This window comes from Seriola aureovittata, chromosome 22, assembly GCF_021018895.1.
Source record: "Seriola aureovittata isolate HTS-2021-v1 ecotype China chromosome 22, ASM2101889v1, whole genome shotgun sequence".
Lineage (NCBI taxonomy): Eukaryota > Metazoa > Chordata > Actinopteri > Carangiformes > Carangidae > Seriola > Seriola aureovittata.
The window spans coordinates 19,924,101-19,936,355 of record NC_079385.1 but is presented as its reverse complement, the minus strand read 5'-3'; the positions used below and the strand labels follow the sequence as shown (position 1 = coordinate 19,936,355).

Below are 12,255 nucleotides of genomic sequence, written 5' to 3'. Positions count from 1 at the left end.
TCAGGTTTCAAGTTCTGTATTGTCAAATGCACAACAACAACAGTGAAGTAGTTATTGGCATAATTCTCAGCCCCCTCCAACAATGGTCAAACAATATATAGGGCTATAAAAAAGAAAGTCACGTGAGTAAAAAATGACAATCTAAGACATAAGATACAAAATAACGTAGAAGTTGAAAAAAAGGGATAGGATATAATCCGTGTGAAATAAAATATAATACAATCATATATACATATACATATATACATATATATATGTGTGTGTGTGTGTGTGTGTGTGTGTGTGTGTGAGGCTGCACTAAACTCCAATAAAGCAAACTGTCTTATTTGCCCATTGTAGTAATAATATCAGATATTGATTTTGAGTCTCTAGGTAACATGACATGGAAGCTATTGAAAAGAAATTCAGAATTTTCCATAAAAATATTCATATAAAATAGAAGAATCAATAAACTACAATAAAAAGAGGTGTTTCTTACTTGTCCAGTGTAGTAGTAATATATGATATAGATTTTGAGTCCATAGGTCACATGACATGGAAACTATTGAAAGAATGCAATTATCTTCTATTCAAATATGTATTTAAAATAAATTAATCACACAGCGCTGTGGTCAAGAGCGAGTTGTTGGACAGCAGTTAACCATGATCTTGGATCCACAGAGCCTGCCAGCTGAGACACAAAACATTACCACTGAGAGTAATAATAATACCTATTTGTACAGCGCAATAAGGGTAACAGAGGTACAACATACTGTAACAACAGTGGATAAGAATACCTTGAGCGTGATTCGATACTACGCTTAAAACAACTTTTCTACCAGGATTGCTGGAATACAATGCAAATAACAATATAATAATGAATACATAATGGAGTTTTAGTCTGTATTTATCTTGTAGACAGACACAAGGCAAGAGGGCATGAGACGAGAGGCTCCAGGCTGCATCAATACACTATTGGGTTATTTGAAGAGCAGACATCTCACTCCTTCTTCTGTTCCTGCTTGTGTTTCATTATTTGAGTGAAATTACAAACACGTTACTGCCAAAATACTCAATTACAAGTAAGAATAAAGAGCAAAAAAATACACAAAGTAGGTTAAACAGTTACATATAAACAAAAAGATGCACGCTAACGGTATGAGTTATGTAAAAGGAAATAAAATGATTCAATATTTCACAAAAAAAAGATTTGAGGGTCCAAAAACTCAACAAATTTATGAATCAAAAACTGTCTTTTCTTCTTTCCTCTCCCATGAATCATCTGACAACCCGTCAGATTCACCTGGTGTTCCTTTGAAGGGACCCACTCTAGGTTGGCTACCACTGGACTAAACTATTAAACATTTACTTGCAGTAGACTAGTTTTACACATAGACTATATAAAAATGGATGTTGACTCTGGGTCTGGAGAATGAAGCCAATGAGGAAGGGCCTTAAACTTGCATTCTATCGAATGACCATTATGGAGACTCCACTGGTTGCAAAAAGAAGTCCAATTATATTGAAGTCCATGGGAAAATGACCCTCATTGTCACTTGATTTGTTACCTCAGTAAACGTATTCGTTATGTGTTTATGGTCTGAATCGCTAGGTTGAAGTTTCCTTCAATACAACATGATGTTAATTTTTCAAATTATGGTCCTATTAAAAGAAAATAGACGTTAAAGCAGAGTGGCTTTAGGGCGTGGCTACTGCGTGATAGACACACAGGGGGACCTGCCTGTTAATCCGGATATGACGTCAGAGCGATGTGTCGGACATTTGACGTGTCATTGTGTTTTCAGTTCATCAAAGTTAGCTCCTACATGTTGTTTGCCTGTAAATGTCTTGTTCTGTGTTCACTTGTTCTAAAAGACTCAGAGGAGTCGGCGGTTCAGTTTTTTCCGGTAAGTACAGTTTGTTTTAAGCCTGTTTCTTTGCTAGCCAAAATTAGCATCCCTGTTAATATCACAGTTCAGGTGAAGATGCACCTTGCTAACCAAGCTAGCCAGCTAGTGCTAGCGTTAGCTGATAATTTAGCGATTAATATGCTAACGGTACCTGGCCCCGCGGGGCTGATAACCTGTGTCAACCCGTGGAGGTGTTCAGTCAAAGCCCAATAAAAAGGTGAATTTAATCGACGTTAATCTAACGACGTTTGTGTTTCTCCACGTGACCCAGTTTAAGTGATCTGCGTTAGTGTAATGCGCAGCGTTAATGTTAGTTAATACATTGTCCATCAACACGTCGTGATAGTTCAAGTTAAGATAACGTGACGTATACAAAATGTGCAGACAAATATTTGTCATATAGAAGATTGTTCATTTAATACTCAACCCAGTCCTCAGCTGAAGCAGACATTCATGCACCTATCCTGACAGCTGATCGATATTTGTGATTAACTGTGATCCACCGCATCTTAACTCAAGTGTTTGTGTTTTATTGTCATTTGAAAGGTTTCCACTAGGGCTGTCCCAAACGATTATTTTTTAAACGATTATCTAGCGATTATTTTTTCAATTATTCCACTAATCTAACGATTATTTTTTTTTATTAACCTAACAGTAATTTTATTGCAATTATTTTCCAGTTAGTCATTTAATATAACAATTTGCCCCGTCCAACATCTTGACTCGCTGCACCATGGTGTTTCCTCTTTGTAGTATTCCCAAACTCTGGAGGACCGTGTGCGAGCCTTTTTTGCCGCGTGTTGCTCCACGCGCTCCGTCGTACCGCTGGTAGACGCCACCGTGTTGTTCAAATAGATTTACACAGACGCAAATCATTCACGTAGGCAATGACTTCAATTACGTCACCGCGTTGTCCCAGTCCGTGCGCTGCGCTTGTATCCGGGTAAACCAAAGACGATGGATATAAACGGTCCCATTAGAAAGTTCCGGTTTTGTTCTATGAACATTTACCCTGTTTGGTTTTACACGACGCGTCGACATTAAAATTCCACGTCGAATAATTTTTATAATCGACAACGTCGATTACGTCGGATAATCGTCCGAGCCCTAGTTTCGACACTGTGAAAACTGAGTGATCTGTGCCAACAGAAGGAGGACCTCATGTACAGAGCAGCGCATTAGTTTCAATTCATCTGGTTGTGGAGAAGGGAGACTGCATGGACATCCTTAGTTCTCTAATGTGCTGTGATGATGATGATGATGATGATGATGATGATGATGATGGTAGAAAACCTCCCAGTTCATCTTCCTCTGATGAAATGACAGACTAACTGCTGATGAGTTTGTTTATTATTCTGTCTTCAGTATTCACAGGTTCAGTTTTATTACCTGCAACTTAATTTCTGCTGTTGTTGACAGGTGATGGTAGCAACACTTTTAAGATCAGAATTTATAAATATTAAACTGTGATTAAGTGATGGATCATCTCTAGCACTGTCACCACCTCCACAGGTGAAAGTATTTACCAATTAACATCTGCATGTTTTTTGATCCTTCACTGTCAGTGTTGTCGGACAACATTTAAATATTTCTAGTATTTATGTTGTTGATTAAAGCTAACATAGAAATAGCCACACAATGCTGTATGTGTTACTATTGTGAAAATTCATACCAGATGTGTTCTATAAAAACCATCAATAAAGTTAAAGCAAGAGCTTCATAAATAACTTTAACTATAAAACTTTAACTTTAACTTTAATTATAAACTACATTAATTGGAAACATGTATAAGAGAATAATAAATGGATTAATTAAATACTGTAGTGTACAATTAACAATCAACTAACTATTTAAAATTAAAAAATAGATGTGGATGAAGTTAAAGCTGAATTTCACTGTCATATGTAAGTTTGTTTAATAAAAAGAAGTAGTGGAATCAACAGCAACAGAATCTTTAGTAACAAGTATAATCATTATTCATCATGAGTCCTAATGTGTGAGACAGTTAATATTTATTTGTTCCAGTAACAATCTCCCTCTAAATAAGTGACGCTGCTGGAACAGCACACTGATATTAACTCTAATAGCTGAGGACTATGAAATATGAATCTAATGTTTTAAACTATTGACAGTTTGTTACAGCTACAGTGGCGTCCAAGAGTCATGTGACTGTATGTCTGACACGGGGCAGAGAGTGTAATACGACAGTGAGGGTGAAGGGAACAAGGAAGAGCACAGCTGATCAGACTGAACAATGTTATGGCCACAAGTGTTACATTAAAAAATACTATATTATCATATAAGACACTGTGTGTGTGTTTGGGAAGAGAAGATCTTCATGTGTGGACTCTGCAGGTGGAGGTGGTGCAGGGCCTCCATCATCGCTGCAAGAGGTTGTAGGTGTCCCCAAAGAACCAGACCTTGGCTGGATGGAAAAAACATTATAATAGAGAGAAATCAGATCAATATCATATTGTAGAGATTAGAGAAAAAGACTAAAGAAACAGCTCTCTGATTAGATGATCACAGATATCTGAAAATACATTATTCCCTCAGTTGTAATAAACAGTCTGCTGAACCGTTTTACATGAAATAACAATAGAATAGAAACTAATACTGAGTTTGGTGTCATTGTGCAGGTTCACATGTCATGATGGTTCTCAGCTCTCAGTCATGTTCTTTATTCTGACAGAGACAGAATCATTCCAGCAGATGTTTTGACTCCTGTCATCAATAATGAAATGAACTAGAGCTGAAAACTATCCGACTAACACTGAACCAAACTTAATATGAACAAACACGACACACACGTCCGCTGCTCTGCTCTTTACCAGCTCGTCCAGACACGACAGTTCACTGTAATAACGGGATCGTTTAGTGACCGTGACTTACCGACATTAACCCGCTGTCTCTGTTAACACTAAGGTCGGTGACGTCACCTTCGCTTTGCACAACTCATTTTAAAACACATTATAACATGTTTTCCCTCGGTCTGTGGTTTTAATACAAGCGGTTACACCACACAGTTAGCTTACACACAGGAACTTCAGCTAATGTTACAAGCTTTCTCCTCATATATGTGATATTTACCAAACGTGGACATGTTTGCAATTAGCTACTATGATTATTTTAACACTAAGATATAAAGTTTACCTCGAATTATAAATGCTAACTGTGTTAGCAGCGACTTCGTACCGTGTCTCCAGGAGCCTGCTGCGGTCAGGGAGCAGGTGTAGGCGGCCGTGCAGAGCAAAGACTCTCTACAGCTGTTCTTGTTATTACAGCCTGTTGCTGCACAAAGCTTGAGCGTTTTAACACTAACTGATGGATTACCTGTTCCTGTCGGAGCAGAGAGGAGGAGCCACCGACTCCACGGCTTCTCCTATTGGTGCAGCAATGATCCTGTCTACTGGCCTGAATGCAAAATGGGCAAATACAAACGTTTGTATGTCACAAATTGAATGTAAGTACAAGGGGAAGCATGATTGTATTTTATATTCCAAGCATAGATTTATATACTGGAAAAGCAAAAATGTTTTGTATGCATCAAATGTGTCATTATCAGTCAAGTTAAGTGCTATAATTAGCTTTTCTTTTTTCCTTGCTGGGTGGTGGTGGGGGGGGGCAAACAGAAGGTGACATGGGGGGGGGGGGGGGGGGGCTCTGTTTTATTCTACAATAATGACTGATTAGTTATAATGCTAACAATAATAATGGCAGCAATGTGACTGTACAGTATATAGACCTCTCCCCCCTGTTTTCTTTAGCTCAGCCTGACTGTTGCAGTCAGGACACATGGAGACACAGAGGAGCCTCACCTGCGTTCAGGACCCAGCAGGTGCAGCTGTACACAGAGACAGGTAGACTGACAGAGGGCGGGGTCAGTCTTCTGGTTTCCACCTTCACCACTTCATCTCAGGTACATGTGTGTGTCTCAGAGCTTGTGATTAAGTATATTGTGTATTATCATTTCATGCAAACATAAAATTCATTTTCCTGGCAACACCTGCCAGACAGAGCAGGAGGAAGAGCGAGTTGTCTTCCCTCCCAGAGACCAGGAGAGGCAGCCCAGGTGACCGTTCAAGGCAGCGACGGGGAAGAACACCTCCTGTCCTGGGAAGGAGAGTCTCCAGAGGTGAGATTCACTTCAGATATCACTGTTTCCTCTAATGAATATCAGATCTATATTAACACACACTGCTCTCTGATTATCTTTCAGCTGTCTTCTTGGCCCTGCAAACTGGGCCAGTGTTAGCCGCCTGGTGGAGGCCGTTTGCAACCAGCTCTGCGTCTTCACCCGGTGGCCACGAGGTCCAGAGGGACCGTGAGGAAAAATTCATACCAGACACGCTCCATAAAAACCATCAACAAAGCAAAGCTTCATCAAAAACTTTATTTCACTTTAAAACTGCATTAATTTCAACAATTTACAATCACCTGTAACTGACAAATTAAAACTAGAATACAGTTGTGAATGAAGGTGCAGGTGAACTTCACTGTCACAAGACAAGTTTGCATCATAAAGAGCTGGATAAATCTTATTTAGTAACAAGTATAAATTATAGTAGAGATGTAAAATAATCCTTCATAGCTCAGTGAGGACGGAGCAACAGTCTGACAGGTTGACTGGAAGCTGCTGCAGCCGTCCATAAGTGATGGAGGGAAGGAGCCGTTATTCACCAGTCTGTGTGTGACACATGAAGCAGACTCATGTTCTGAGGGAGAAGTTGTTCTGGAGTCTGTTCATATTCTTAGTGTACTGGGTTTCCTCAGGGACACAGGTCAGATCCAGCTCTCCCTCCTCCCCAGCTCCACCCTCTCATCCAAATATGATTTCTTCTGGCTCCAAAAAACCAAGATGGCGACGACCATTAAGCCATAAGGCTTCAAAACGGCACTTCACAAACCAATGGGTGACGTCACGGCAATTTGCCGCTTGGTTTGACATGAACACGTTACCACTTTAAAGGATCGGAGTTCAACTTCCACCACTGTGTGTGTCATCAGGAGGTCAGGAGTTTGGTGCTCAGAACTGGCAGCAGAGTGAGACCTCTGCACTGCCTCATCCTCTCTGCAGTGTCACATGATGACAGAGTCGCTGCCTGTCACAGCCCTGGGGGGGGGGGGGGGGGGGGTTTCTGATGTTGGATCATCAAACAGCTGACGCTCCACAGTCACAGGAGGCCACAAACTGTTAATGACAGAAATCCAAATGTCATTTTGTAGTTTTACTCTGTTTCCTTTTTACTTTTTTGATTTTTGATTTAAAGGAAGCAGAAAAAAAATCTCAGATTTTCATTTAAGAAACATGATTGGTTCGTGAAGGGGCGGGGCCACACATTGTAAACATTTGGGGCTTAATCCCAATTTAAAGACATTCAGGGGACATGCTCCCCCGGGAATTATTTTCCCCATTCACAGCAGCTACGTGCTGTTTACTGTGTCAAGACATTTGAACATCATTTGGAAGAAAGATGAAAGTTCTTCTGCCTTTTTCTGCCTCCATCATTCTGAAACCACAACACAACAGATTTGAACAAAGTCTAATTTTCACTACTGCCACATAAAAAGAGGCAAAGATTGTCTGATGTGACTATTTTGAATTCACATGACATATGTGGGGAATGAATTTGGCGTAAACAGCATCACTAATCTTGACACCTATTTTCGAGAGTTCACACATTTAATGCTGAGACGACAAATCTACATTTAAATCCAGACCATAATAATATGCGCTGCTGTAACTGATCCACAACAAGGCCGAGTAAATGTCTTCACGACTCTGAACTGAATATCACAGAAGAACATTTACTCTAATGATATTACATTTCTTTAAAGAATAGCATCATAGGATAAACAACATGGACATGTACTGTAATATTATCAGACAGTATTTTATTTGATCTGCTCCGGATCACTCTGTTCACATTCCCTCCTCTTTTCTTCTTCTTTCACTCTCTCAGTTCCTCTCATCCGTCCCTGGAAACAGATAGGACTCTACACAGCTCCTGTAGATTACAGGGTTACTGAGGGAACTTAGTGGCTCAAAGTCATTTCAGCTTATTCTGTCTTGTCTTGTTTATTATTCTGTAAAGCGCCTTGAAGGGCACTATAAAAAATAAAAGTTATTATCATTATTATTATTATTATTAGCTATATAACTTCAGTAGCCTGACTCAATTAAAAAGAGAAATGCAATTCCTGCATTCCACATTTTCATTTGTCACTTCTGACATTTAATCAATATTTTACTGGAGATCACATCTGTTGATTCTTCAGAGTCAGAGCTCCTCGTGCTAATCTTGGATTCTCTCTGATTTCTATCTTGAGGACAGATAATTCAGACTGAACTGTCCGTGGGCCCAGGAGTAACACGTGACATTTAAGCCTGTCATTTAGTCAAAATGACTTTCTAATTAATGACCTGTAGGTTTATGAAGGTTGTGATTATTATTTATTAGTAACTTGAACTTCGTGCACAGCTGCAGTTTACCTTCACTTACCACCTGCAGTTTATTGCTTTTTGCTATTTATTGATGTAATCTGATTGTGATCCTGCATCAGTGAAGGGCTGACGTGGGGAAAACAGTAGGAACAGTAATGACGGGCGGCTGCTTCTGGCCCGGTTGTGGCGGACCGCACTTCAGCCGGATCTCTGGGCCCAGACCCGGGCCGAGTCTTTCTCCACAATAATGTGAATAACAGCGGAAGAAAAGTAAAGTGTGGAACAAACAAACGCAGAAACTTTTCGTACCTGTGACGGTTTCGTAAATCGGAAGAACAGGAAACGGGGCGTGCAGGGAAAAACCAGAGGTGCGCACATCTGTCTGCTTTAATGCACTGCGCACATTCTGTGTGTGTCAAGGCGATGTGAGGATTTTAAAATACTCAGAGCTTTCAAACAATATATGATGTTTAAATACAGTTTGTTATTTTAAAAGTGAGAAATATACATGATGCAATTAAAATTTTGAATAAAAATTGAATAAAAAAAAGACAGAGAGCCATGTGTCTCTGGGTGCAGTACCGCTGTTCGGCCACTAGAGGTCAGAGTCGGACTAGAACTGGAACAGCTGAAAAACGAGCTTCAAAAAAGCAGTGCAACTAAATTAACTAAACTTACTATAATTAATCACTAATCAAACTTGAGTTTCCAGGAGCTCTCGAAGGTCTTCCACATTATTTTGTGTATTTGTTGACCGTGAGCTGATGTATAAAATTCCCCTCACAGGGAGAAATAAAGTTGTAATGAATCTGAATGTTGTATAATTGAATTTATGCCAAATAACAAGTTGAAATATAATCATTTGAAATCCCACAGAGAAGCGAGACCGCCACACTGACACGGCCACAGCGTTCGTGGCCGTTTTACTGTGGTCGTCTCACATCTTTGGAGAACTTCTGTGTCTCTTTGTGGTCGTTTTATGTCTCTTTGTGACCGTTTCTCATCTTTGCAGGCCTCGTGAGTCTCTTTGTGGTCATGTTGCAACTCTTTGTTGTAATTGTTCGTTTCTTCGTGGTCGCTTTGTGTCCTTATTGTAGTTGTTTGGTCTCTTAACCCCCAAAAGCCCGAAGCCTCTCCTCTCATTTGACTGTTCAACACAGAAACATAAACAACAGTCACTTAGAGGTTTGATATGAACAAACCAGCTGTCTATGTACCTTCCTACTCCGGGGGGGGGGGGGGGGGGCGCGCACACCTGAGCACCTGACCACCTTTCTGGCCCCGCCTCATGTGTGATTCCCAAAATATGAAACTATTCCTTTAAGAAAAACACTCCTGCTGGTTTTAGACTGATTGCCTCACACTGTTGCATCATTACTTTAGTGTGTGTGTGTGTGTGTGTGTGTGTCATAACCATCTTTATATCTCACCTGTACACCCCCCCCCACACACTATATATATATATATATATATATATATATAAAGTCGCACTGTTTTACTTCTATAACACACTAACAAGAACACAGGTGTGTAGATAATGTGTAATCATTAACCACAGGTGTGTGTGTGTGTGTTTGTGTGTCAGTTCACATTTTATGAGTGAAATCAGTTGAATTGTTTTTATCTGTTTCATTTATCTTGAAACTTTAGTTGTACTTCTAAAACTTTAAATGATATTTCATATTGCCAGTATCACATTTCTGTTAAAGCTCAAACGACTGTTAGATCAAAACAATATAACAACGCAGATAAAACCATAACAACTATAAATAAAAAATATTTCTTACTTTAAAAGATGAGAAATGAATGTTTTTACATGTGAGTTAAATCACGTGCATCAGCTTGTTTGTGAATTTATTACATATTATCTCTTATATGTCACAATGTCTTAAAATCACAAAATGTTATTTAGTGAGTTATTGAGTTAATTAGTCAGTTTTATTTGTTCCCACTGAGATCACGAGAACAATAAAACACACAGCACATGTTAGCGTGTTTTATTGTTGTTTTAATAGCTGATCTAACATCTGGCCAAAGAGAAACACAACGCTGAACCTGATTCATGTGCATTGTCCATGGAAAACACACACACACACACACACACACACACACACACACACACACTCATTAAAACGATCAAACTTTATTAAAATGCTCATCAAGTTGAATTTACTACTGAAAAACAACATGTTCAGTGTTTCAAATGAAATAAATCACAGAAATGTTTTTATTTGTGCTTCATTTGTTCATTTAATTAATTCTATCCATGTTTTTATTAATTAATTCGTTCAGTATTTCACTTTCTCTCTCATTCGTTATAGTGACAGGATGAGGTTTATATAAGTAAACGGGGTTTACACTCTGCTGTAGTAGGAGTAGAGGGAATCACACACACACACACACACACACACACACACACTTGCTCTCTCTATCTCCACACACACCCACACACACACTCCGGCTGTGCAGCTCCACGCGTGCAGCCTGGAAAACGACCAAGCTGCAGCTTCAACTTCAAACAACCTGGACTTTTTATTTCTCTCTGTTATTTTCTGCCTCTGCGACACTTTTAATCCAGATTAAGGGATTCTGGTCTAAAACCGCTTCCAGTCTCACTCCAGTGAGTTGAGACCAACAACAAACACAACGTGATCCAGATCCAGGGCTGCAACTTTGTGTGTTTTTATTATTTCACCGGAGCTGAAACTTTTACCCCCCGAGGAGAAACCACGGAGGACATGCCGGGGTTTGTGGCTTTGTTGGCCGCGTTTGCAGCTCTCTCTGTGGGGTTGAGGAGCTCCGTGGCCGGGGTGGAGATGCTGGGCTCAGTGGCCGCGGAGGAGAGCTCCGCAACCGGGGTGAGGGGCTCCGCCGTGCCCGCGGAGCAGAGGGCATCAACCGGTGTGAACAGCACCGCGGTGGCCAGGGCGGGGAGCTCCGGGGACGGGGACCGAGGAGCGGGCAGGGCTGGCTGCCCTGGCCGCTGTCGGTGCGAGGTGGACGGGCTGCTGCACCGGGTGGACTGCTCGGACCTGGGGCTCCGGGAGATACCGAGCAACCTGAGCGTCTTCACGTCTTACCTGTAAGTCAGCGCCGAGGGTTCACCTTCTCTTTTATTTTACTGTGTTGATGTATGAACCGCTCAAATTGTGTGCGCGTGCGCGTGTCAACGTGCACGGATACTCTGCAGTCGTGAGAAACGCAGCACCTGTCCCTTGTTTATTTCTCGCGCCCCTGCTGCAACGCACGCGCACGCGCATGTCACGTACGGTTGTTCATATGGTGGTTAAGGCGGTCTGAAGAGATTAGTTTACACTACACAAGTTCAGTGGATTTGATAGTTTATTTTAGAAAGTAAGAAAGGTTCTAAACAGGTTCCACAGGTCCTCAAGACAATTATGAGGTTCCCCTGGTGCTTGAAGAGATTCTTAGAGCTATAAGTTCCAGATGTTGTTGAAGAGTTTGAAAAGTATCTTTGGAAAGCTCTAGAGATTTCTGGGAATGTTTCAGGCGTTCTCCTTTTAGGGGTTCTTGAAAATGTTCCACAGATCTTTGAGCTCCACCGGTGCTTGAAGAGATCCCTGGAGCTATTGAGATGATGATTCGTAGCTTTGTTTAGAAAGTTGTAGAGGTCCTTGAAAGGGTTCTTGAAGAGTTTCCAGTGGTTTTTGAGAACGTTGTAGGTGTCCTCCCTGTAGAAGTTTTAGGTGTGGTTAAAATGGTTCCACGAGATCCCGAAAACCATCTCAAATGTTTATGAGGATGCCCCCCCTTCTACTTGAAGAGATTCCTGGAGCTAGTGTTAAGTTAAGGGGTTGTTGAAGAGGTTCAAAGGTCACTTTAGAGAGTTGTAGATGTCCTTAAAGGGGTTCCTGAAGTACTCAAAGCGAGTTAAGTGGTTTTTAGAAGGTTGAGATTAGT

The 12,255-nt window shown here is 40.7% G+C and overlaps 1 protein-coding gene across 2 annotated transcripts in view; it reads left to right on the top strand.

Annotated features, from left to right (window-relative positions):
- Positions 1-9,915: 9,915 nt before the first annotated feature.
- The window catches only part of LOC130163789 (leucine-rich repeat-containing G-protein coupled receptor 5-like), a 35,807-nt gene continuing 33,467 nt past the window's right edge, over positions 9,916-12,255 (top strand). For both annotated transcript variants that reach the window (XM_056368178.1, XM_056368177.1), the window contains exon 1: positions 9,916-11,416. In XM_056368178.1, coding sequence (XP_056224153.1) covers positions 11,073-11,416 — 344 coding nt within the window. In that variant the 5' untranslated portion in view covers positions 9,916-11,072. The remainder of the gene's footprint in view (positions 11,417-12,255) is intronic.